The sequence below is a fragment of the Aphelocoma coerulescens genome, chromosome 24 (assembly GCF_041296385.1).
Source record: "Aphelocoma coerulescens isolate FSJ_1873_10779 chromosome 24, UR_Acoe_1.0, whole genome shotgun sequence".
Classification (NCBI taxonomy): domain Eukaryota; kingdom Metazoa; phylum Chordata; class Aves; order Passeriformes; family Corvidae; genus Aphelocoma; species Aphelocoma coerulescens.
The window spans coordinates 1964355-1989513 of NC_091037.1; the positions used below are offsets into that span (position 1 = coordinate 1964355).

The 25159-nt window shown below is 46.7% G+C and overlaps 1 protein-coding gene across 1 annotated transcript in view; it reads left to right on the top strand.

Moving 5' to 3' along the window:
- The window catches only part of POU2AF1 (POU class 2 homeobox associating factor 1), a 51651-nt gene that overhangs the window by 22239 nt on the left and 4253 nt on the right, over nt 1-25159 (top strand). Inside the window, exons 2-7 of the mRNA XM_068994856.1 lie at nt 16908-17035; nt 17702-17744; nt 17823-18094; nt 19079-19350; nt 22345-22450; nt 23090-23236. Of these exons, the coding sequence (XP_068850957.1) occupies nt 16908-17035; nt 17702-17744; nt 17823-18094; nt 19079-19350; nt 22345-22450; nt 23090-23236 (968 nt within the window). The remainder of the gene's footprint in view (nt 1-16907; nt 17036-17701; nt 17745-17822; nt 18095-19078; nt 19351-22344; nt 22451-23089; nt 23237-25159) is intronic.

The window sequence follows — 25159 nt, forward strand, 5'->3', positions numbered from 1 at the left end:
TTTTGCCCCAGAAGTGCTGAGATTTTCTGGGAGATGTTAAACTCTGTGATAAACATTCGGAAAGATGCACATATTTAGAGATATTCCAAAAACCCATTTCCACCAAGGGTGGGAACAGCAGGGACCCTTCATCCCTGAGCCCTGGCCTGGATGCTCTGTGAATTTGGGTTTGGTTGGCTTTATTTTGTTTCTTTGAGTTGGGTTTGCTTTTTTTTTTTTCTTTTTTTTCATACAAAGTATCAAAAAGCTCATTAATTTTCTGGGTATTCAGTGGTTTAATGGCAGGATGGGATTGATTGCTGTGCTTTGGCTCTTCCTGCCTCACTGCAAGGGCTGAAACGTTCCATTTGCTGTGGCTGCTGAGAAAATCCATTGAGTGTTGACAAAGCTTGGAAGGGAAACTGAAAACAACATTTTTGCTTATATGAAAATATTCAGCACCTCAGCTCATTTGTGTGTTCGCTCCTGATGTTTCATTTATAAGTTACAAAGCCAGAGGAAACATCAGAATAAATGAGTCACAATATTTTTACGATATCGAGAGGTTTAGCTGGGAAAGTCCACGTTTACCTTGCTTGCAGCAACTGATGGTTGAAACAGCACAATCTGATTTGTTTTGGTTTTGGTTTTTTTCTCCGATGTTATCAGAACAGAAAACTCCATGCAAATTTTGGAGAGCCCTCAGCAGAACGCAGGTATCTGTGCCCTGACCTCGTGCCTTCCAAAGGTTGCAGATAAATTAATTGCTGCTGAAAACACACTGAGTTTCTTTTGCTGCCTGTCAGGATTTAGAGAATTTCCCCTTTTCCATGGCAGGATGTGAGGAAAGGCTGCTCTGCTCCATCCTCTCTGCAGGTGAGCACAAGGTGCTGGTTTGCCCAGGAGTGGAGAGGATGCCAGGCATGGAAAATTGGTGCTCTACAGCCAAGTGTTTCCTATACTTGGCAAATTCTTCCCAAAAACCTGAATTCTTCCTGATTTTTTTCACCTGGCCACAGCCTGCCTGCATTTGTGAGGCACTCAAACTCACTGCCTGCAGCTGGGAGGGAAGAAATTGTTTTAATGTTGTTTAATGTGTGATCCAAACCACGGGGGGCTCTGTCCCCACAGGAACATTCTGCCCTTCTGTAAAGAGAAAAACCACTTAAAATCCTTTCTATGGCCTTGTGTAACAGGAAAAGAAAAAGACCCAGAAAACAACCACAAATATGTCTTAATATTTGGGTTTAGGTCTCCCAAAATGTGACAATTGCAGCTACAACCAGTGCTGGTGTGAAAGTGGACAGGTCACAGCATCATCCAAAGAGAATCTGGATTCCAGTGGATGTCTGGGATTTTACCTGGATGCTGATACTTTTCAGTGACATAAAGGCATGGAATTACAAGGGAAAACCCCTGATTTTTAATGCCTACAGAAGTTATTTCCACTTTTGACCACGTGCTTTGTCATTTTTCCTCATTTTCTGGTATCCCTGTAAATCTGACACGTTATAGATCGTGGAAAGACTGATGTAGGGGCATCCTGCAATTTGTGGTTTTTTGCTAAAAATGATGTTTTCTAGTGGGGGAAAAAATGGAATCATTTAGACCAGGTTTCTTGCAATCTTTTTTATTGGTTTTTTACTTATTCAGCATTTTGTGTGTGGGGAACCCCCCAAATTCTCCTTGCAGAAGTTGAGTATTCCAACAAAAAATCCACCTGAGAGTGAAAATGAGCATTTAAACTGAGATAGCCACAACTGTGGTTTCTATACCTTGCACGAGGGGTGTGATCATTGAATTTAATCAGATTTTTTGGAGATTTGGGTCATGCAGGGTTACAGGACTGGCACTGCAGGAGAGAGCAGGAGCTGAATGAATTCTGGCAGGCCCAGCTCACGTTGCAGGTGAGGATTCCTGAGGCCAGACTCCCCGGCAGGGTAAACTTCCCTCATTAGTCTTTCCCTGGCTCAAAGCACCTTCAGAGGTGAAATTGTGTGGAAAATAAATAACTGCAGAGTGAGCAGAGCTGTTGACAGGTGAACAAAGGGGAGAATTAAATGGAAAATTAAATGCCTTCATTGGTTCTTGCACCAGAATCATCAAGTTCAGTTCTGGCTGGTTTCTGTACCTCGATTAAACACAATTAAAAGTCACCCAGTGAGAGCTCCAGACACTGAGAGTGGGGAGTTTTCACAGCTGAGTGCTCCAAAAGGAAAGCCCTTTTATTTTTGTTTTTTTTTCTCTTTTATTTTTATCATTTTTGTGCATCTGGAGTGCAAGAAAATGCCCTTATCTCTCTGCACTGCAGGAGAGGAGGAAGATTATCCAAAAATATGTAGAAAAGATGGTTAGGGAGCAATCAGCGTTTAAAATGGGAATGTCTGGTTTGAACATTCTTCTCAGAGACATTCTTTGCTGCTGATGTTACTGCCTCGATGGTGAAACTTTTAAACATCTGCTGGGTTGTTTTTTTTTTAACATCCTTTTTTTTTTTTTTTTTTCCCTCGTTTTTTAAATTGGGGTTAAACAAAAATTTTACAGGCAGAACTGGCTAGCAGAAGATTCATGTCCGCAAACAGACTTTCTGTTTTATTTCTGTCTTACAGAATGTGTCCTAAATCTGCCTGGGGGTCCAGCAGCTCTGCTGAGTGCCCTGAAAGAAAATCAGAGCAGAACTCTCTGTTTGCCCCAGGATGCTGCTCTTACATCACATTTCCCCCGTTGCTGCACTTTCCTTTGTTAAAACTATGATTTGCTGGGTGGGATGAGGGGAAACGAGGTTGTCTCGGATTTATTTTGTTGAGCATTTCCCCCGATTTCACGGCTCAGTCCGCAGCAGCAGGGAGGGGACCAGCAGATGGCAGCTTCACCCAACGAATGCGCACTTGTCCGAATAATTAATATATAAATACCGGCTGCAGGAGCGGGGAGCTTTTGGGCTCTGCTAAATTACGGCTTTTGCTTGTGCTTTGTTGTTCGTTTGGGCGGCTTCGTGCTGGAGTCTGGGGACACTGACTGCCGGTGGGAGGGAGGTGGCTCTTGCTGGTGAATCCCTGCTGCTCTGTGGGTTCGGCGGGCAGGGATTGTTTGTGGCAGGGATTGTTTGTGGCAGGGATTGTTTGTCGAGTCGGATCATTCAGATGCTGATAAACACCTCTGCATCCAAGGCTGGCCTGGCTCTGAGAGCCTTGCTGAGCGTGGCTGCTGAAATCTCCCCGCTGGCTCGCAGGGGCTGCAGATCACATTTCACCGACTCCCGAAAGGGAGCTGCAGCTTTCTCCGCGGAGTGGGAGCTGTTCAAAGCACAAAAATGCCGCTTTGCTTCATGCCATGAAACTCCTCTCCCTCTAACTTAGCCAGGACAGAAAAATAGGTGACTGAACTCGCTGATGTGGATTCCTTTTGATGCCAAGAATTTGCTGTTTCGATCAAATGCTGCCACAGTAGCAGCAAAAATGGAAGGGTACACACATGGAGTGAGTAAAGTATAAAACTTTTCCTATTTCCCCTCTCCCCCAACTTCCTAATGGAGCCTTTTCGCCCAGACCAAGCAGGGAATTAATGTGACCGCAGAGATGAGCTGAGCTCCGGGGGTGCTCCTGCAGGCAGAGCTGTCCAACCCCTCACGCTCCTCGTGTCCTGGGAAAAGTAAACGTCCCGAGCTTTCCGAAGCAGCTGCACCCTCAGGGGGCTTTCCCAGAGCTTTGGAGGAGACCACAGAAAGGTAAATGAAGCGATGGGAGCTGTTGTGTACACTCCGAGCTCAGCATTGTTCTCTGCAGCTCTCTGCCCACTGCTCTGCAGGGATTCAGGGGAAGGCAGGCAGCAGATGCTGCCAGAGCTGCTGAGCCCCGTTCCTCCTCGAAACTCTGGGGGAAAACGTGCCCAGAGAGTGCTCTCAACACGATTGTTTTCCAGAAAGGTACCAGACAAAGGGGACTCGACTTTCCTTGTGACTCAGCTTGGATTTGAACTTTTGCCTTGGTAGCAGAGTCAGGGCTCATGTGCTGGGTGAATTGGGTGGAAGCAATCTGATTATCTGACCTGATAGTGGAATATCAAGCACCTTTGGCTTGAAGAAATGCTGGGGGTTAGGTTTTGGCAGGCCTGGACCAATATCTGAATGTGAAAGGAGGTGTTGGAGCCGCTGGTTTGCTTTGCTGAGTTGGGCACATGGCTGGGCTGAATTTGGCTTTTCTAGAACGGTTTGAGATGATTCTTCCACTGCGTGAGCTGAGCACACAGAGTGGGAGCTCTGAAATGCTTTTCTAGGGCTTGCCTTAGTGTGCATCCAGTCAAAAGTGCTGTTCTCAGAACCCAAACTCGTGTCAACAGTAACAGGAATTTGGAATGAAAGCCTCTTCTGCGAATGGTGAATGTAGGGCGTGAGAAGCATCCCCGAACCCGTGTTACACACCCTCCCTGCTCTTCAGCTCTGCTGCTGTGAGGAGAAAGGCCACTAAAAACTCCTTGAAAACCTGCTGTGCTTTGGCAGACTCGGCAGAGAGGGAGCAAAGCTTTTTTTGGGCAACATTCCCTGGGTTCTGTGCAGGACAGGCAAAGTCTGAGACTCCAGAGGGAATATGGAACTTTCTGCTGCATTTGTTTCCCAACGGGTGTCACCCCAGGCTTCCCTGAGGTGTCACCCTGGCAGCTCCCAGAGCCAGCCGTGCCATTGCCGTGCGTGGCACTCAGTGATACCCTTAATCCTGTTTTCTCTCCGTGAATCATTTGCGACCTGCGTTGGATTTCTGTCAGCGCCGCGTTTGTTTTGGGGGTGGCTCTGTGTGTAATTTCCCAACAGATCATTTTGGATGGGTGGTTTGCACCGTGTTTGTTGGTGAGCACAGGCTCTGGAAGCCAGAAAAGCACCAGGGTGGCGCTCCTGTAGGTGGGGAAGTTACAGAGATGCTGCCCCTTCTCCTCTCAGCCCAGGTGCTTTAGGAGCCTCTCAGGGAATCACAGAATTCATTGAGACAAGGCCCTGAGGCCGTGCCAGGCATGGTCTGTGTGAGCAGCAGGAAGGTGGAGGCAAGGGCAGGGGAGAGCTGAGAGGAGGGGGGTGATCACTACAAACAGTATCCATCGGTATTTATATATTCTTAAATATTTAACCAGTGCTGCAGTGGTTCTGTGTCGGTCTGGGTTTTTTTGGAGGGGGTGAACCAGTTGCATCTCAGGGACAGACCAGGTGATCTCCTTAGGATAAAAATCCTGGAAAGGGCTCTTCTAGTACTTGGTGTGTGTTAAAAAGCCCACAAGGGCTTGCTGATGGGAAATTCTCACCTCTCCAAGTGCAGGCAAATATGGTTGAGTTGGATTTTTTTTTATTTCCTCTTTACTCTAGAACTTTTTACTCCAGAACTCAGAACTTTTTTGAGGATGTTGAGAAATCTCTTTGCTCAAGCAGAGTTTTGAAGGGTTTCCCACTTTCCTTTGTGCCTGATACAAGGGATAATTTATTGTGGGAAAAGATCCATGTAATGGATTTGGAATGTGCCAGGATCAGGTCCTGGCTGTCTGAGAGGGCTCTGGTGGTTTGTGCTGCCCAAGGACTTCATCTCCAGTGCTGAGCACACACAAGGGCTGCATCATTTGTTCCTTATCAAAGCTGAGGAATGAATCAGAACTCGTTTCAGAGGGTGCAGTGGGAGGTGTGAGGCTCACATCGATATTAAAAAACGAAAGAAGAAGAAGAAAAAAACCCAACAAAACTGAGTTTATTGCACCATGCTCATTTCAGTGTTAATTATGGCACTGAATAAAAGGGTGATGCACTCCTTGGGAAGCACAGGATTAAGCAGGGCCTTGTACACAAGGCTGGCCCCAAAATTTGGCCTCTGCTCCTGTCCCAGTTACAGATTTCTGATGTGACTTTGAGCAAAGCAATTTTGCTGTCTAATCATCAGTTCCAGAACGAGGAGCCTCGTTCAGTGCTGCTCTGTGTCCTACCAAAAGAGCTGAGGGTGGGTGGGATTTGGGTGGCCCAGAGCTCAGGCTGTGCTCAGGGAATTCATCAGGGTGCAGCGTGAGGTTCCTAAATCAGAGGATGGGATTTACATCAACTGCCTGGAACAGGTCCAGGCTCTCTGAGCTGTGGTTCTGGAGGGTTTCCTGCTGTATTTCCACATTCAATGTCAAGCTACAAAGTAAAGACACGGGTTGTGGAATCTGTGATCTCAAATAGCAAACCTTTCCCAGTCCTGTGTCTGATTTTTCTGCCTTAAATGAGACTCAGCTTTTCATTTCCTCCATCCTCTCCTTAGAAAAGGAGTATGAGAACCTTTTCTAAGCGTGGCTGTCCCCTACATTCATCCAAAGATTCACTTATTAATTGAGGTTTTGTGTTCTCAAAGGTGGTAAATGTTTGTGCTTGCAGACCACAAAGCTTTCTGAAATATCAAACTACTCCTCACGTATTCCTACCTCTCGTGCTGCATGGCAGCATTGAAGTGCTAATATTGACTTGTTTAAAAACCAATGAAAATAAACCCCCCACACCCCACAACAACAACAAACACTCAGCACTTCTGTCAACAGCATTAATCCACTTTGGGGAGAAAATTACTGATTCCCTGGAGCTGGGCTGGTAAGAAAACATCAAAGAGATGAGGGAGTGAATTAAAGCTCAGCTTCAGATTGATATAAAATCACTGGGATATTTCTATTTATCACTGAAAATTCTTGCAGGGCCAGACCAGACAGTGCAGGGACAGCTCTTGGTTTTAGTTCCCCTTATGAGCAGCATCAGGCTTAGAGCATAAACACATTTTTTGCAGAGAGCTTAGCTGCAAGATCACCAAAAATCTGCTTTCTCTCCATCACTTCACCCTGCTCATCTGTACTGCTGGGCTGGGGGGAAGCAGTGGCAGGAGGGATGGGGCATGGAGGAAGGGTTTGCCATGAAAAGGAGGGAAGGATGGAAGGTCTGCAACAGCTTTGAGGCTCCAGATTTATTTATAGACTTAAAGTTCAGAGTTTATAATCATTCATGTTCACATTTATAAACCTGAACCGTGAATTACAGAGTTTTCAGGGGAAGAGGCAAATATGATGCTTTTGATCTTTCTCTCTGCTTTTGTCTCTTCCTTTGGACCTCATAAACAAATGGTCCTTAACTAAATTGTGTTTATAAAATGCATGAAATGAGGAAAAACTCATATTTTTATTTTGCTTGGTGTGGGGTCATGTGGCCCTTCCTATCTTAATGTACAATTGAAGTTACTTTTTGGAGAGCAATTCTTTGTTAGCACATCAAAAGTTAATCTAGAAACCACGTGTAAAATATGGAAATGGATGATTAGCAGCCACCAAAACACTTTTATCTGAGGAAAACTTGCCCCTTTTCTGCAACTTCCTCATTTTAGATGTCTATTACAAAAAGACTTTATCTGCCTGGCTTCGTATTTTTAAAGTATCGATGTAAAGACCTCAAAACCGGTTTAATCCTGAGTTATTTAAATGTTATCCACAGCTTTTCTAAGCTCAATTAAAGCACAGCTGAGGGCAGGATGATAAGCACATATAGATTCTTTTAATATGAGTCTGTATATTTACTTTGGGTATGAAGCAATCTGCCTTCACCTGCACTTCAGACCTGCTGCGTACAAACCTCAGTCGGTGCTGCTGCTGCTCTGCAGAGCCCAAATGTACACAGAGGGTGTTCTCAGAGAGAAAAACCAGGCCAGAGACCTGCCTGGACCCTTGATTTGCCATGCTCTGTCCCAGCAGCTCTGTGCTGTCAGAATCCAGAAGCAAATTTCAGCAGAGAACAGTTCCAACCCCCTCTGGCACTGCCTTTGCTGCAGCCGAACTCCAGGAGCTCTTCCCACTGTTCCCTGGCATTGCCTCGTCCCTCAGGCTTTCAGCAAATCTAAATGTGTGCTTGGGCCCTGGCTTTCAGACTGAATTTGTCAGGAAGAGATTTGCTGCTGCATTATCTTAGTTCTACACATTTATGAGGTTTCTGAAACGGAGTTTCATTAGGTTAGGGAGAAATACACCACAGATATCTCACAGGTAGGAGAGCCCAGGATTCCTTAGTGCTCTGGTGTGGCTGAAATGCCAGTGAAACCAGTCTCAGTGCTTTTCCTCGCTTCACCTGGCATCACTGTGAGTTAAACCCCAGCCTACCTGTCAGGTTTTGCAGTATCAGCTCCGAGGCTGTCAGCTATTACTAAGCACTTCAGCAGCAGGGAGGATGTCACAGCGTGGGGCTGGTACTCAGCAGTAATTCAGATATGCAAAGTGTGGCTGAACAATGCCCTCGTGCCTGAGAACAGAGGAGGTTGGGGCTATTTTGGAGGGCAGACATGCACATCCCTTAATTCTTTCCACTCCAGTTGCTCTGGGGTTTGCTTCTTTTTTGGTTTCTGGACAAGTCTTTGAAGCAGAGTGAGTACAATTAAGCATTCAGCTGATTAATCTGTGTTTTCCCACTAAACGCAGTTTGGTGTGTCGTGGAATGGTTCACAGAATGGATCTGCTCCCAAGAGGTGCCTGAAACACCTGAAAGCATAAAATTCCCTTAGTAGAAATTCTGGCCAAAACCCCCACCAGATCCTGCCTTGGTCTTTTTAGGGGAAGAGAAATTTGTGAGAGCAAACTTTTGGCAATTCAGTCAGTGATTAAAAACTGAACAGCAAGAGGGGAATGATGAGATCCTGACCTCACTGTGCAGCTCCAACAAATATTTCTCTGGGAATGAAGCTCCTAAGTCGGTGTTAATTGTGAAAATTGATCCCAGGGGTCTGATTTTTAGAGGGAAGAGGTTTCTGTTCATGGTGTGGATGGTACTGGTGCTGTTGTTAATGCCAAGAACCTCTCCAGGCTCCCATGGCCTTCCTTCAGCTTTGCAGCTATTTTGGCTGCTTGTCCTTGGGTAGGAAGTGTTGTATTTTGATAAAAACAAAACAGAAAAAAAAAGGGGTTTCTTTTTCAAATGAAGGACGCCCTGGCTTAATGAGGCTTGAAGTGTTTACAGGTGTTTCCTCACAAGTTCAAATTTAGTGGCCCTGGGGAGTTGAGATTCTCATAAGGCAGGAGCAAACACTCAAATGTTGGGTTTAGAAGGGTTGCACATTTAAAGGGCCAGGCAGGCATGGCCTGGGGACTGGTTTGGCTGTGTGGAGACAAGAGCTGTGCCATCCAGAGCAGCAGAATGTGAGAAAAAAATCACCCTTAGTGCCACAAGAGGTCAAAATCTTCCTCAAAGACCCTTTGCTGCTGTCCAGCCTTCTGACCTGATTTTGCAAATCTGTGGTGAAAATCCCACGAGGGGCAGGTCCCACCTTCGACTGTTCAAAGCCATCTTGGTGACACATTTTTTATGCAGAACATCTCCCAGGGCTCGCTGGCCTCGGAGGAGCTGCTGAGCACGGTGAAGGAAGGAGAAGAAGAAGGAGAGCAGAGAGCAAAGGGAAAATGTAGAAGTGGTTGTGGTTGGAGGATGTGATGATGTCACCGGGCTCAGCGGGAACACGGCGCTTTTAAAAAGCCGAAAGAAACATCCTGACCCTCACTTGTCACATCCCCACCCGGGAGTCACACACACACAGCCGAGTCACCTTCAGCCAAGAGGGGAAAAAAGGCTCCATCCCACCACAGAACATGCACTGGCAAAAATGTAAGTGAGCTCTGATTTGCTTTTCCTACCTCTGGTGACAGCGGAGGGCTGTGATGGATCAGTCAGCAGAGAGTGGCAGGGGACGTGATGCTCGTGAATGGCTCAAGGGAGGCAGATGCTGAGGTGTGATGCTCATTTTCCAGCAGGGATATGAGCTCAGGGCTGCTTTGTTGGCTTTCATCACTATGAATCAAGTGGAAGACTATGATTCATAAAAACAACAACAGGATGCAGGTATTATATCAAAGGTTACGGTGGTTACATAGCAGAAAATTTTCCTTTTGAAAAGTGAAACCTGTGAGAAATCTTATTTCTGTGCCTTTTTTTTTTGATATGCACTTCTTTCAGCTAATAAAAAAGATAAGGAACAAAGCGGTTGAGGGCAATACAGTTATGACTTTACAGGAAATCAGTTTTCTTGTTTTCAAGATAATTTCACTCCTCTGGGCCCACCTTTGCTCGAGTAGTTTACTGATCATACTCCAGGTAGGTGTTTGCTTCTTGCAAGGTTTTCATTCTCTTATCACCATCATATCTCATTTGTCATCAGTAGGTGATGCTCATTTTGGCAGCTGTGCTGCCACCCTTTGCCTCTCACCGTGCTTTTCCATTAACATAGAATGCTACAACACACCTGAGTGGAAAAATTAATTTCTTAAGCCCTTGCCAGTGACTTATCTGACATTATTCATCTTTTTATCACAGCCTGCAGGTTGTTTCACTACGTGTGGTAAACCAACCATGTGCCTTTGTGAGCTTTGAAATGTTTCCTCTGGTTTTTTTTTCCCTGCTTTCTTTCTTTTCAGCTGAACATTTTGGAAGTTCAAATGTGCATTTGGGAAGTTTTATTTCTATTTCCCCCTTCATCCTGTGCAGTTTTCAGGATCAGTAGGGGGAAGACATGGAAAACCCTGCAAGATGATCATATCCAAATCCTGATTCTAATCTTCCATCTCAGAAGTCCATGAATGGTTTCTTTGGGTTGGTTTTTTATTCCTGCAGTGACACAGCAATGCCAACAACAATGCTTTAGGTAGGAGGAAATCGGGAACTGAACTGGTGTTTTTATTTTGCTTTCTTTCTTTGACACTTGCAGTGCTCAAAGGGAAGCAGGAATTACAAGTCAAATTATGTCTGGTGTTCCCTAATGATAACTTGTAGACAGCTCCTGGCCAGTGTCCCCTGAGCTTGCAATCCTTGAGTCTCCCTCCACTTGCAGCAATGTCAGAGTTCCTTTTTCCAGCATGGAACTGTTGGAAATCTTATTAATGCTGTTCTTTCCCGAGCCACTGCAGTGTGTTGGCTTTGCAGGCAGGCAGGAGAGGTGTCCTGGAGACCCCCTGTGTGACCCCTGGGGTCAGAGCAGGTACCCAGGTGCCAGATCCCGCAGGTTTCACTGGGAGCTGGGGTTCTCAGCAGCTCTGTGAGTCCCCATTCGGTGTCACCTCTGTTTCCTGTCAGTGTGACCAGCTGTGGCCTCATGTTTCCTGCACCACCTGCTTCGGGCCACCTGTGACCCCATGGATGTTCCCGTGGCCACATGGGACCTGTGGCCTCGCTCTGGAACATGAATTGATGCAGAGGCAGCTCAGGTGACCTGGGAACTTTCCAAACAGAAACCCTGACATTTGACTCATTTGGTGCTGATAACACCAAGACTTTGGGTTCAGTCCCTGTATGGGCCATTCCCTTCCAAGCTGGATGATCCTTGTGGGTCCCTCCCAGCTCAGAATACTCTGTGAATCTGTGAAAACCCAAAAGTGACACAAGAACGCCCTCAAGCAGCAGATGTGACCTCACCTGAGGGCATTTCCCAGGGCACCTCTCAAGGGTGGTTTCCTGCTCTTTCAGGGGACATTTCTGCAGGAGCACAAGGAAAGCTGGGACACTTTTCCCTCTGCTGCCATGGTTGGAGGCTCTTGCTCTGCAGGGAGTCTCGCCTGGCTGGCCCTGCAGGCTGGGAATGTTCCCCAGGGTCACGGCACAGTGACTCCTCTGCAGGAGTGGGGCCCTGGGCTTCCGCTCGCAAAACCCCGAGGGTGGCTCAGCCTGAAAGCCTCCCCTCCCACGGCACAGGAGAAGTGACTGGTCGGGGCTCCCCAGGATTCTGCTGAATGGGAGCAGGCCCAGCAGCCCCTCAGGGATGGGAAATTCATGGGCAGCACCAGCAATTTCCTCTGAATTTGTTTTTATTGTTACCTCCATAGTGAAGTTTTGCCAACAACCCGAACGTGCCTTTCATACAAATGGTTTTTGTTCTGAAAAGCGTGGAAGCGGGTTGGGCTTGCTGATCTCAAAGGTCTTTCCCAGCCTCATTAATTCTAATTCTGCAAGAATCTCCTGTCCAGGTGCTGGTTTTGCCCGTGTCCAAGGTTTTTTGGGTGCTCAGCTCCTGTTGCAGTCACCAGCTGAGATTCAGCTGCTCAGATTCCCTTTACCACTGAGAGATGTGAATTCACACCTCTGCAAATCCCTTCCCAAATGCTTTTAAAGTGAATGGAAGAGCTTTTCTGTCCACAACAGATGTGGGGCTGCACAGAGCCCTCCCTGAAAGTGTCAGCTAATGAGACTGAGAGGTGAAACTGTGACATTCTGCACCTTGTGAGTGATAATTTTGGTAAAACCCCACCAGGAAAGAGGGATAGCATGAAAGTTGAGCCCATCCATGCTTTGCAAAGCAGGTGTCAAACTCTCCGAATGACCACAGCAGCAATTAAATGGAAAGCTTGCATTACTAAAATGGAAAGAGTATTATGGGCTGGGAGGAATTAGGACCTGAGGGTGAGACTTATGGTTAAAGACACTTTCTGTCTATCTCAGCTTCCCCTTCACACCAGGGCTTCTCTTATTCTGAAACAGAGAATTTTTAGTAGCCCTCACCACTACCACGGCCAAGGCATCCAACTCTCATTTGGCACGTGGAAGCTTTTATTTTTTTTTAATTAGAATAATCAGAGCAGCAGGGACTAGCCAGCATTTTGTGTCTCCCCTTGATTTTTGTTTCTGTCCAAGTGGAAAACTCCAAAGTTCACGCTGCATTTGTTGATCTGCAGTACCTTCCTCGTGTGGGAGCAGATGCAGGCTCTGCACGGTGCTCTCCACTCATTTAGATCCTTTTAGGCGTGAAGGGAACCTTTTTTAAAGCACACTTGTCAAAAACATTCCTCAAGGGCAGCATGGGGCACACGGATCTGCCTGAATCCAGGGCTAATTTGATTCCTGGAAAATCTTCCAACAGCAGGTGGACACCTGAAAATGAAGGGAAATTTGGTTTGTGTCAAATGCACAAAGAAAGCTCCATGTCCAGCCCTTCAAATGGGCCTGGCTGTGCAAAGCTGGGATGCATCCTTTGGGATGGAAAGGCTGTTGATGGATAATGAAGCAAGAAATGGCCAAATGGAACTCAGAAAAACATTTTCTGAGTTGTTTCATGATTTATTTGGCATTGATGAGGTTATTAATTCTCAGGACCAGCCAGAGAATTATCAGTCAGGTGTGTGTTAATTAATTTAGGTCAGGTACCAGGGACCTGGTGTTCCCCAGCCACCCAAGCCTGAGGCCACCACCACAACTGATTCAGATGGATCTTGGCAGAAATAACTGGATTTTTGTTTCCAGAGGCTGGAGCTGCAGATGGGTCGTGTCAGAATGTTTCACCTTTAGCTGCTGGTTGGATCAATTAAAATATTAATTAAAATAGGGACACACCCTGAAGGCTGCTGAGGGCTGGAATTGAAACGATGATTTCTCCTGAGTGACTCCCTGTCGTGTCACTATCTGGGATTTTGGGCAATTAAATGCATTTCAGTGCTCTGTTCTCCTGCCCTGGACTGACCACAAAGCAGAGATAAAGATCACCCTGGTTTTTTTGAGGGAAACTGTGTAACTAGCCAGGAAATAAGGACAGGATCATGACCAATGTTGAGTCCCTTGCAATGGACATGGATGTAAAAAGGTTTTGATTTTACTCTAAGCATCCAAGACTCTGAAACTGAGCCCCTTTCTTCTTTTTGTTAGCCAAAGTTCACGGTGTCTGATAAAAATGTGATTTGGTCTCCAATATCCAAGCCATTAACTCGGGAGTTTGCTAATTGAAATCTAAATTTTCCTTATTATTCGCGGTCAGTGATTGCTTTTTGGTGTGACTGCAAACAAGAGAAACTTTTCTATTGTGTTTCTTTTCAATTTTTTATTACATTGGAGGTGAAAGGAGAAAAAAGGGGAAAATATTTGCAGTGTTAACACTGCTCAATTGATAAGCTTATCACGTGTGAGCACAGAAATCTTCTGAAAGAGGGACCAGAGTGACACTTGCTGCTGCAGGCAGGGACTCGGGCAGGATTAGCAGGGCATTTCAAACTGAAATCTGCCTGCTGGGAAATGGCTCTGCCTTGGCTGGAAGGCTGAAGGCTGAAACTGAGCTGCAGCTCGTGTGTGTGTGAAGGCCAGCGCCGCTGGGCTGAAGTTTAGTGATCTGAAACTCGCCACGCTTCGGTGCCTGCACCCTTCCAGCAGCTGTTCTGCCACTCTCTTCCCTCCAGTTTCACCAATGGTTAAATCAATGTGTAGGGGAGGACAGAGTTTTAATTTTTTGCTGATGTCTTGACAGGTTTTCTCTGCCTGACCTTTTACTCAGATCAATATTTCACAGATATTATTGAGAATCGGGGTCTGTATCCGCATCAGTTGAGGGTGACAGATCCCATGGAACCTTTTTTTGTGCAGTTTGGACGCTTCCAGGCTGATTGCAGCGTGGTCTGGAATCCAGCACCTTCCTGCTGTTGTCACTCGATGTTTAGAGGCAAAGGACTGCTGCACTTGGTGCGTTTCCAGCAGCTCTGGTGTTCTAAAGATTGCTCACAGGGCTTGAAGGTTTTTGTGGACTTTTAGCAAATACCTCAGGTGATAACATTGGTGGAAGCATTGGGGCTGAGCACGCTCGGGGGGCTGGGGAGGCAGCCGGGCCGAAGCACTGAAATGGGCCAAAATGAACCCATTGTAGAGCTTCCCAGTGGTTGGGTTTGGATCCCTTCTCTTCTTTCTTGACTTGAGGTGTTTCAAACTGCCCCAGCTTCGCAGAGCAGGTGCCAGTCAAAGCGTGCCTCCTGAGGAACAGCACCTGGATGTTCTGTGGCCCTGGAATTGCAGGAGAGGCCAGGACACTGCTGCTGTTCCTTTGGTTTTATTGAACTTGGGCTCTCGTGACTTAAATGAAAATACAATGGAGCCTTGGTCCAAGGCAGCTTCATGGTTTGTTAAAACCTTTCTATAAGGACTTGCAGATGCCTAAATCCAGGTTCTTCCTTTACAAGGATATTTTAATTGTCATTATTCCTCCAAGTGCTGATATTTGTAAATGACCATGTATCTTTAGCTTGATGAGGAATTGCACCCTGAAGCCCCAAAGCCATTTTGCTGTGGTCTGTCTGTGATGCTCAGACCCCACACGCCCCTGAGCAGTGGAAAAGCAGCTGTGCTTGCATTATTTTTATTTCTGGAGGTCAGCTTGGGGGAACCGAAATATGATCTGCAGACTTTGGTTTTAAAAATTTTTTTTTCTCTTTATTTTTTTTTTCTGGTTACTCTGCTTACACCGGAAACTCTGAATAGGTATATTTGTCAGCTTTTACAGTAAATTTCTTCTTTCCCATCCCCCAAACCTGGAGTCAGAAACCACCATCCTTCCCCACCCTAATTCTGCAGGGAGGCCCTTTGATGAGTTGGGCATGAGATACTTCCCAAAATGTTCATTTCTGTCTCTCAAGCAGCTCTGGCAGAGCTCAGGTTTGAGGAGCTGATATCTTCAGGAAGCACCAAGAACACCAGAACTCTCTATTATTTGCACTAATATAAATTAATACCAACTAAATTTAAAAGGCAAAATGTGAGTTGTATTAAAAGCCCTTGTATGGAGAATTAAAGTGACCATTATTCTCTTTAAAACCTTCCTTTCCAAAGCCACAGGATTCATAGGAATGCAAGAAACCTGATTTGAAATGCCACAAAGAATGCCCACAGAAAGCAAAGGTAGATCAGGCAAAGGCTGTAAATTCATCTTTGCTTCAACTACTGTTTTAAAGCAAACTATTTCCTTAAGGTGCATAACAAGGACAACAGTTCAGTGCATAAATGTAGTTCTGTCTGGTCCCAAAAGGATTTAAAGTGGCCAATCAAGATTTCATAATTAAATTATGTGTAAAGAGTCAGACAGAGTTAATAAAAGAGCCAAGCTGAAGGGAAAAAAGTATTTTGAAAAAGAAATCAGAGCAGAAACGTTTATTCTGTTAAGTAATTTTTGAGGTGGATTTACAATCTCTGTATTTAGAACTTCATTTTTCTCCTCCCAGGAAGGTCCAACAGAAACATCTCAGTGTGCACAGAATTAAATGTAGCTGGGAGAGGTGATCCCAGGTGAAATGATTCATTCTTGTAGAATGTAAATCTAAATAAATGCTCCCGGGGTGGAAGAACAGTTTAAAATTCAGATTTGAGCTGCATACCCACCTGTACTTCACAGAACCAAAGGCCAGTTGCAATCTTTAAAAATGGAAATCTTATCAATTAGAGTATTTACCCACCAAAGTGCAGTAAAAAGGGGCAGGCAGCCACTGCTGCTATCGGTGGCTTTACAAACACCAGGCTTTGATATCCCCCAGTTTCCTTCTGCTATCGATTCCCTCCAAACACTGCACGTAAAATATGAGTTGTTAATGCTGGCCCTGGCAGAAATGTGCTTCTCCTGCTTCCACTGCTCACATGGCCTTGGGAGAGGCCTTTGGAGCTGGCTGTGAACTGAATTCTTCAAAATGGAGCAGAATTTATGGGTGTGAGCCGGGAGGTTTTTGGGAATAAGATCCGAGGTGTGTTGTCACCTGTTTCTCAACCTCTGTTTGGAACAGAAACAACTTCAGCACCTGTCTGATCTCAAAATGAGGTACTTAAGTCCAACTAATGATGTTTAAATGGTTTTCCAAATGAGGACGCTTCCCTGTTTTGGGTTGCATTTATACCTTGTGCCTAAACAGTGAATATATTTCTTTTAAATATCTGATCTCTACTTTTTTATGCCCCTGCCTGGCCAGCAATTCTGGTTTGTCACCTGTTGGGTATATTCAGTCTGGTTTTCCTTTTGGGAGTGTGTAAAGCTGCTCTCTGCAGGTCAGTGGCACTGAGGGACACAAAGGGAAGGAGGAATAAAATAAATTAGAACTGGTACAGCCACCAGGCTGCTGTGGGGATTTGGGCTCCCCGGAAGGAAAAGAAAAGTCACCTGCATTTTAAATTTTTTTTTTTTTCTCAGCTTCTGCCCCAGACCAGCAGCCACAGCCTCGCCCCTACCAAGGTGTCCGTGTGAAGGAGCCGGTGAAGGAGCTGCTGAAGAGGAAAAGGGGGAATGTCCACAATTCCAGTGCTACTGCAGCTACAACGGTAAGAGAAAAATCCCCAAACACAGGAGGAAAATTCTCCCTCAGGGAGCTCAGTGATTGCCCAGCCCCAGCAATGCTTTGGCAGTGAGAGAAACCTTTGCATCTCTAAATCCCTGTGAAGGCCCTGCAGCCTGGTGTTACCTGGCAGTGCCATTAATGTCTCTTTAGGTGCGGTGGTTTCAGTGTGCTGAGCACCTTCCATCACTTAATGGAAAGGGGAAAGTGCTTTGCACTTGGCAGGATCTGATTCCTTGGGCCAGAAGGTGGCTTGGAAGTGAGGCAGCTTGTTCAGGAGGCTAAAAGGGATGGCCCAGAGCCATCCTTGGCTGTTTGCTGCTTAGTTTCAGCCTCAATTTGCCTTCCCAGGAGGCAGCAGCTTGGCTGGCTCCTCTCTGACGGAGAATTCCCTTTGCCACACGAGGTTTAAACACACTTTAAGGTCCCCTTGAGCTGAGGGGACATTGTGGGTGTTTGGGGTGGTGTGTCCTGGCTGCCAGGCTCAGTTCTTCTGGCCCTTGCATGGGGTGGGAGAATTCAGACCCTGACATTGATAATCAGCTGATAATGCCTGATGTGCTTTGTCCCTTGGTGTTTCTCTAAGGGATTGAATTTAATGCTGATGGGCTTTACCTCTGATTTCTATTTTTTTTTTTTTTCTCTCTTCCAGGTTCTTTTGCCCCATCAGCCACTCCCTTCCTATTCACCCATGGGTAACGTATCCCTGACTCTGTGTGACTCTCCAGACAAGGCTGGGCTGGGCTGGGCTTTAATCCTGTCCTGTTTTCCAGGCCAGCCTTGCATTGACATGGACGCAGCAGCCCCTGCCCTGCCTGGCCCAGATGAAGGAGCTCTGGCCTCTGGCTGGATCTCCCAGCCCTCTCCCACCTCTCTGCAGCCCCTGGCCCAGTGGAGCCCTTACCCTGACTACGTGTCCCACGAGGCTGGCAGCTGTCCCTACACAGCAGACATGTATGTCCAGCCCATGTGTCCCAGCTACACCCTGGTGGGACCCTCCTCTGTCCTCACATACACTTCTCAGCCTCTCATCACCAATTTTGCAGTAAGTCAAAAATACCAAGCTGGAAATGGTGTTAATTCCCACCTTCTAGAAAGAGCTGTGGGGTGGAGTTAGGCTAATTTCTTTAATTACTGGAATGTTGTGTGTCCTTGCATCCATGCCATGTAGTTTTCCTAGCTCTGGCTGGACAATAATATGGTTTGAGCAGGGCAAAAAGTTGTGGTTGTGCTGGAATCAGGCAAAATTCACAGCCTTTTCCCCAGCTCTCTTCACTCTTCCAGGCTGAGCAGGGATTTTCACTTTTTTACTTCCAAGCTTAAAATAAAAAAAAATTGTAAATGGGTTCCAGGAAACACATGGACCAGGTGAGGCAGGAATGTCATCCAGGTGAGGATGACTTGGCAATAAATTTCTCCAAAGTTGCTGTTTAAGGATAAAAGAGGAAGGTCAAAAATACGTAAAGGTAGCAGAATACTTGGCTTCAGGCCAGACAAAATCTGCTTGGCTGACACAAGATGATCTGATCCCCTTTAGAGGGGAAGGGCAGAGAGTTCTGTTCCAGTGGATCTTAGGCAGCTGATTTTCCTTTCCCTGGTTCAGTTTGGCTGCTCAGGCAGACCCAGCAAATCCCCCAAAGGCCATTTCTGTGTCTTTGTGGCCCTCACTGCTGAGAAAGGGCCATGGGATGGGTTTGGGATGTGGCTCTGCCTGGGCTGTTCCAGAGGCCACAAGGAGCTGCCTTCAGCCTTGGTGGCAGCAAAGTTGGGATTGTCCAGAGGGCAGTTTCCAGCTCAAGGTGTTACAGGCTCACAGGGAGGGTGGGAATGGGAACAGAAAGCTGGAGAGAGCCTGACGTAAGCATGACCTGGACACAGGACAAGCATCACCCTCAGTGCAGAGCTTCACCCAGAGCGGAAGGATGAGGGATGTTAGAAGTGGGATGAGCATCCCCAACCTGTGCTGCGTCCTCCTCCTGCTCCACCTGGCCTTTTGTCTCATTTTGTTGTATTTCTGTCCCTTCCCCAGCCCCGAAGCACCACCCCGGCCATGGTGCCACCGCTGGAGGTGACGGAGCAGCAGCCGCCCCTCACGTACTTCCCGTGGGCACAGCCCCTCTCTGCGCTGCCAGCCTCCACCCTGCAGTACCCTGCAGCCTCCTCCTCGCTGCCCGGGCCCCAGTTCGTGCCCGTGCCCGTCTCCATCCCCGAGCCAGCCCCACAGGAGCTGGAGGATGCCCGGCGAGCCATCGGCGCCCTGCCCATCGAGAAGCTGCTCCTGGAAGACGAAGACAATGATACGTATGTTTTAAGCCATGCTCTCTCTGTTGAAGGGCTTTAGGTTGCACATCTGGGGCCTGCTCCTCACCTGCTCAATGCTCCACCCAGCACCTCAGTGGGGTTTGAGTAGGGAGGGAAAGCAGGTGGGGTGGGGTGGGAATTTTAGCACACGGCGATTTGTGTGTTGAGTGAAATTTGCTTTGTCCCGGCGCCCAGCACAAGATTGCTCTGCTGTTCCAGCTCCTGCTGCCTCTCCCAGGCAGGCTTTGGATGCTGCACACTTGTGCTCAGCACCAGCACGAGGTGACTTTCACCCTCATGGCCTCAAATTGACAGAATCCAGTGTAGCCAAGGCCAGCTGTAGCATTTGGTGAGGGTACAATTGCCTCTAAATTTTGGCAAACCCGGTTCAATAGGGCTGCTTTTGTGTAAATGCCTTGTTTGTGTGTCTTTGACCTGTATGGGGAGGAAGTCCCACCAGATTTAGGCCACTAGAAAATGTTTGGAGGGCCTAAATTGACATTTTTCTCTCCTAAATTGAACTGTTCCTTTGGAAATCAGGAAAATGTGAAGTGTAGCTTTGTTCTGCTGGTGCAGGTAGGCGCAGTAGTCTGAAAATAAAGCTGAGCTAAGTGCCAGAGCAGTCAGAGATCCCTGTTTGCAGGGCAGGAGTTCACACCAAGGTGTAACTGGAAGGTCTCACCTTGTCTGTCCCTGGAACCCAGCCCTGCAGGTGTGGAGCAGTGGGTTGGGGTTGTGTTCTTTTAGCTGCAGGGTGGGTTTGGACTCTGAAATACCCAAATCTGAGGTGTGGGGCTGATTTAGTGGCTGGCTGGTAACGCTGCCTGTTCTGCCAATGGACAGATCCTGTCCCACTGAAGTCCCTGGGAGTTTTGTCTGAGTCAGGATTGCAATTCATGGCCCTGTATCAGGAGATCATTGAGAAGACAGGTATTTTCCAGAATCTGGACTGCAGCCCAACAAGGAATCCATGGCATTACTGTTATTTGGCAACGTTTTCGCTTTTCTGTAGCCTTTGAGTGTGAAGCTGGTGATGTGCCGAGCCAGGGGACTTTAGTGACCTCTCCTTGGAAAGCTCCCCAGGCCCAGAGGTGCACACAATTCCTTTATGGCTTTCTGATTTCCTTTCCTGGAGAACGAGTAGCTTCACTTTTCCCTCCGATGCAACTGTAAATATTTTGGTTGATGCTCAGGAGTGCCATGCCACAGGCAAACGTATTTCAGGAGATACATCCCCTTCAAACTCTGTTTACTGGTTTCTTGACAAACAAGAGGCTCTTGGCTGGTGAACACAATTTCTCTGGGTTTTTCTGCTTTCTAAAGCCCAGGATTTTTAGATGATTTTATTATTTGCAAGACTAACTGCAAAATAATTTATTGTACTCTTTGTTACCTGGAGTCCAGTTGCCACCCAGGCACTATTTCAAGTGGCCTTTATAGTTCATGCCTGGGTGAGGTTTGAAAACTCAGGTTGAAAGTCTTAAAGACTTTCCAAGAGTATTTTTTTATTGAGTATTGACAAATGTGGAAGACACGAGCATTAGATCATGTAAGTGATCATAAAGTTGTTGGAAAATAGCAGTAGTTCAGGTTTGCATTGAAATTAGTGGCTTATATTTGCAGAAAAACCCAGCAAAGAAATTAATTCAAAGGAGCTTAATTCACCACTGCTTCCTCCAGTTTTATAAAGTACAGAGATATTCCCTAGGTAAAACTGGGATAAAGCAGTTGTGAATCAAGCCTGTGGTTGCTCTGATTGCTTTTCAATTCCTTTCACTCCAATGTATGTAAATTCTGTGTGTGAACATAAAACAGAGATGAAACTGTTTCATCATTTCTTTCTGGGTTGTTCTGGTTAGAAAAAAAAGACAAATTCTTCTTTTTTTTTTTTTTCCAATAAAGATCTACAGTAACTTTGCTATGCCTAGAGTGTTTTATTTCCTATCCACAAGCATTGGTTTAGCAATCAATCAGTTCAATAATATATGTACAGGCTAGAACCAGAGATTAGCTGTCAGTCTTTGTGCTAATTTTGCACATTAAGCAGACTAAGGAGGAATTCCATGATCCAGCTGTGGCCTGGAGGCATTTCCTGCAGCAGTCCTTGCTCCTGCAGTTCAGCTTCGATCACTATGATCCTCTCCTGGCACCCTTGGGGATGTGTGGGTGTGCAGCCACAGCTAATGCTGAGCTTGACTGAAAATCAGATTAGCCAGAAAATTGTATTTCCACTTCCTGAAAGTGCGAGGGGTGGCTCTGGGGTACAAAATTACCCGAGGAGAGAAACAACTGCCTGCCACCTTCTGCTTGAAAAGCATCAAATATTGCTGTCTGGAGCAGAATGAAGCCAGGGGCTGCTGAGACTGTGTGTGGGGTGGTTTTCTGTTCTAGGGGGTTGGACTTTCCTGGCAAGTAGGACCTGGGGGAATGGAAGTGGCTCCAGCCAGAGCCAGATGACCAAAGTGAAGCAGAGAAGTGTTTTCCCCATCCTTAAGGGCCACCAGCCACTCCCATGGGCTGTGACAACTCTTTGTCTTGTGCAAAGTATAAGGACTGGGTCCCTCTCTCCAGGAGCTGTCATAAAGATTAGATTTAATAGGTTGATTACAAATATATCAATTAGCGATGGTGGGGTTTCACCAACACACCCAGGGCTGCATCACCCCAAAAAGTGATATATCCATCCAATTCCCCAAACTGGGAATTGTGGAGGACTTTGACACCTCCCAGTGGCGAATCTCAGCTGAAAGAAGGTGCTGGAGTGGGAAGGAGGCAGCATGGCAAAGCTCAGGAGTGCTGAGGGCTCTTGGACACTGCAGCTGCTCGAGGTAGGAAGCCCTTCCCATGGGAATGGGAGCTTTTGGGGCTCATGGCGTGGATCTGTGGAACTCCGGCTGTAAAACCCCCAAAGTGGCAGTGCTACCCTGTAAAACTCTTTGCTCCCGGGGTGCTTGGTGGCCCAGCAGTGATCGGTGTCTCTATTTACTGTCTTAGAATTCTGCACATTTATGCAGCTAAAGGCCTGCGGGCCCACACGCTGGCAGCTGCAGAGCGCATGAAACCCCTGAGGAAACTCGATGCCAAGGAACACAGAGGAAAGGTAAAAAAGGGGCCACTTTCTCCTGCAGACTGCAGGGTTGGGGATGGGAACTGGCTTGACACGATTGAGAGCAAGATACCCTAAAAAATCCAGCTCTGCCCCTTTGTTCCTGCAAGGAAGGCTTGGCACTGGTAGGCCTCGCTGAGGTGCCTCTGGCAGCATCGTAAAATTAAGTGGCGTGATCATAAAATTAGGTGGGATGAGAATGAGCCCATTCTTTTTTCAGCCCATGATTCGTGGAGTGATGTAAGAAAACACCGGTCCAGCAAAATATTTGTGTGCTGGCATCATTCTCCTAGGCTGAAAGTTTTATGGCCAACTGAGTTGTTCTGTACCTGATGCGATGGGGGTTTCAACAATGCTGCGTTTGGGTTGCCATCCAAATTAAGGGCTGAAGAACACTAGAGGGAGTCCAGCAAGAGCTGGGAAACATCCCCATCTCATGGTGCCATGTGGGATTCCAAACCATCCCGTGAGCTGTGCTCATTGCGGGCACCACAATCCGTGGGATTTCAGACACCGCTCTGATTCACACAGAGCCATTCCCTTTCCCCGCTCCCTGTTTGATGCCAGCAGCTGCTGCCAGACTCTCCCATTGGTCTGAGCTGGCTCTCACAGATGTCTGTGCTGCTGTTGCAGACTCCTCTGCTGGTGGCTGTCACCGCCAGGCAGGCAGCCATCGTCCACGACCTGATCCAGGCAGGAGCAGACGTCAATGCCGTGGACAACAAAGGGCAGTCAGCTTTGCACCTTGCTGCGACATACGGCTATGCCCAAGTCCTCCAGGTAGGAGAAGTTTTATGGCTTTAATTGCTGGCGGTATAAAACCACAAGAAAGTGTTGATATTGGTGTTTTTAAATAAAGGCAAGGTGTCAGCGAGCAATGGAGACTGAGCAAAGGCTCCTTGTGCCAGGAGCTGACTTCCCAGGGTGGGTTTATTCCTGTTTTAGGACTGTACTTGCAGCCTGCTGTTACAGAGGAAAATTCTTTAGTGGCTCTGTGGGGCAAAAGAAATGATTTCTGCAGATCACGGCTCTAAGTCTGCTGGTGGCAGCCCCCAGTGTGGTAGAGCACTGGAAAGGGATCCCCAGCCATGAGGTGTGAGGAGAGGGAGCTCTAAAACCAGGGTGAAATCCCCTCCCTGAGGTCCCTGTCATCCAGACAGGAGCAAAAATTGTGTCCAGGCTCCAACCAGCTGAGGAAAAATGAGATGTAACCCTGCAGACAGGAATGGCACAGGCACAGCCTTCAAAATGAGGCACATTTTTCAGATTTTCCTTCAAAACCTGACTTAGATGTGCAGATCTTTGCTTCCCTACGGCTTCATGGATTTCTCTGCAGACAGGAACTGCACCTAAGCTCTGTGCCACCCATGGACAGCGAAACAGCACTTTGAAATTTGGGAATTTTGGGAAGGGGTTCCACAGCAGGGATTATCACACTGTGCGTCTTAAATGCTTCACCATTGGCCAGAAAATGGAATTAATAAAAAAAGCCTGCCTTGAGTTGTGGCAGGGCTGAGCACAGGCAGAGTTTGGTGGGTGCTGCTGAGTTCCCTGAGGGCAGGGGACAGGGGTGGGGTGCCAGGGGACAGGGGTGAGGTGCCAGGGGGTGCCTGTGGTGCTGGCACCACGTCCAGCATTCGTTAGCTGTGCCTGCACGTGCCCCAGGCTGAGCCCTTAGCAGGCAGTTAATGTGTAACACGGCCAGTTCTTTGGAAAACAGGTGCTTCCTTAAGTAGGAAAAAGGGTTTTAATCCAGATGATGCCAACAAAGCCTCGCAGAGTGCCTTGTGGTGGTTTGGATTGCAGGGCTCCTTTGTTTGGTTTTTCTTTTGTGGGTTTCTTTTTTTTTTTTTTTTTGCTTTGACATAAAAAGGGAAAACAGGCACAGACTTGCTCCTCAATGTGGTCAGAGCCATGAAAGGCTTTATGGTTTATTTGTTTATTTTATTGGTTTTTTTTTTTCTAATGGATTAGCTATCTAATCTCTAATAATCAAGCACCTCAGAGCTAGCTGTCAATATTTGATCTGTACATATTTTATTATTGTTATAAGAAGATAAGTCAAGCTCTAACAGTTCTGGGTGATCTTTCAGCAAGAGGATTCTGTCCTGAGCCTTGTCTAACTTGACACAGATGAGTCACTGCAGAAATTCTCAGCCATGAATGTGAACAACTTGCTTTAGTCAATCAAAAGAAATAAATAAATTATCTGTAATAATATAGACAAGGAGCTACTTAGCTCCATCATGTTAAATCCGTAATTTTCTCATATTAAAGAGTTCTAAAATGTTGATTCTCTGCTAAATCCAAGAAATTCTCATCTCCAGATCACAATTCCTGGTGTTTCTGTATCCTCATTGCCACAAGCTGAGGGTTTAACTTCACACACTGCTGCACACTGAAAACAAAAAGTAAATAAATCTAGCCTGAGAATTGTCAGTGTTGGCAAACTTTTAGGTCATAAAGTTTGGCTATACCTGTCAAGGAGAGATTTTCATTTGTCCTTGTCAAGGATCACCCAGAACAAACATGTACTGGTGTTACTGGTGTCTTTGCCTAATCCAGGGTAAAACTGAAGGAGTCTGGCTCTCCTGAGCTGGGGCAGTGACTGAATTTTACTGTTCTGAACTGGCAATCTGAAAGGATACTTAGGTGGGAGTTAGGAAACCAGGGAAGCTGCTCACCTTGAAAACATTCACAGCA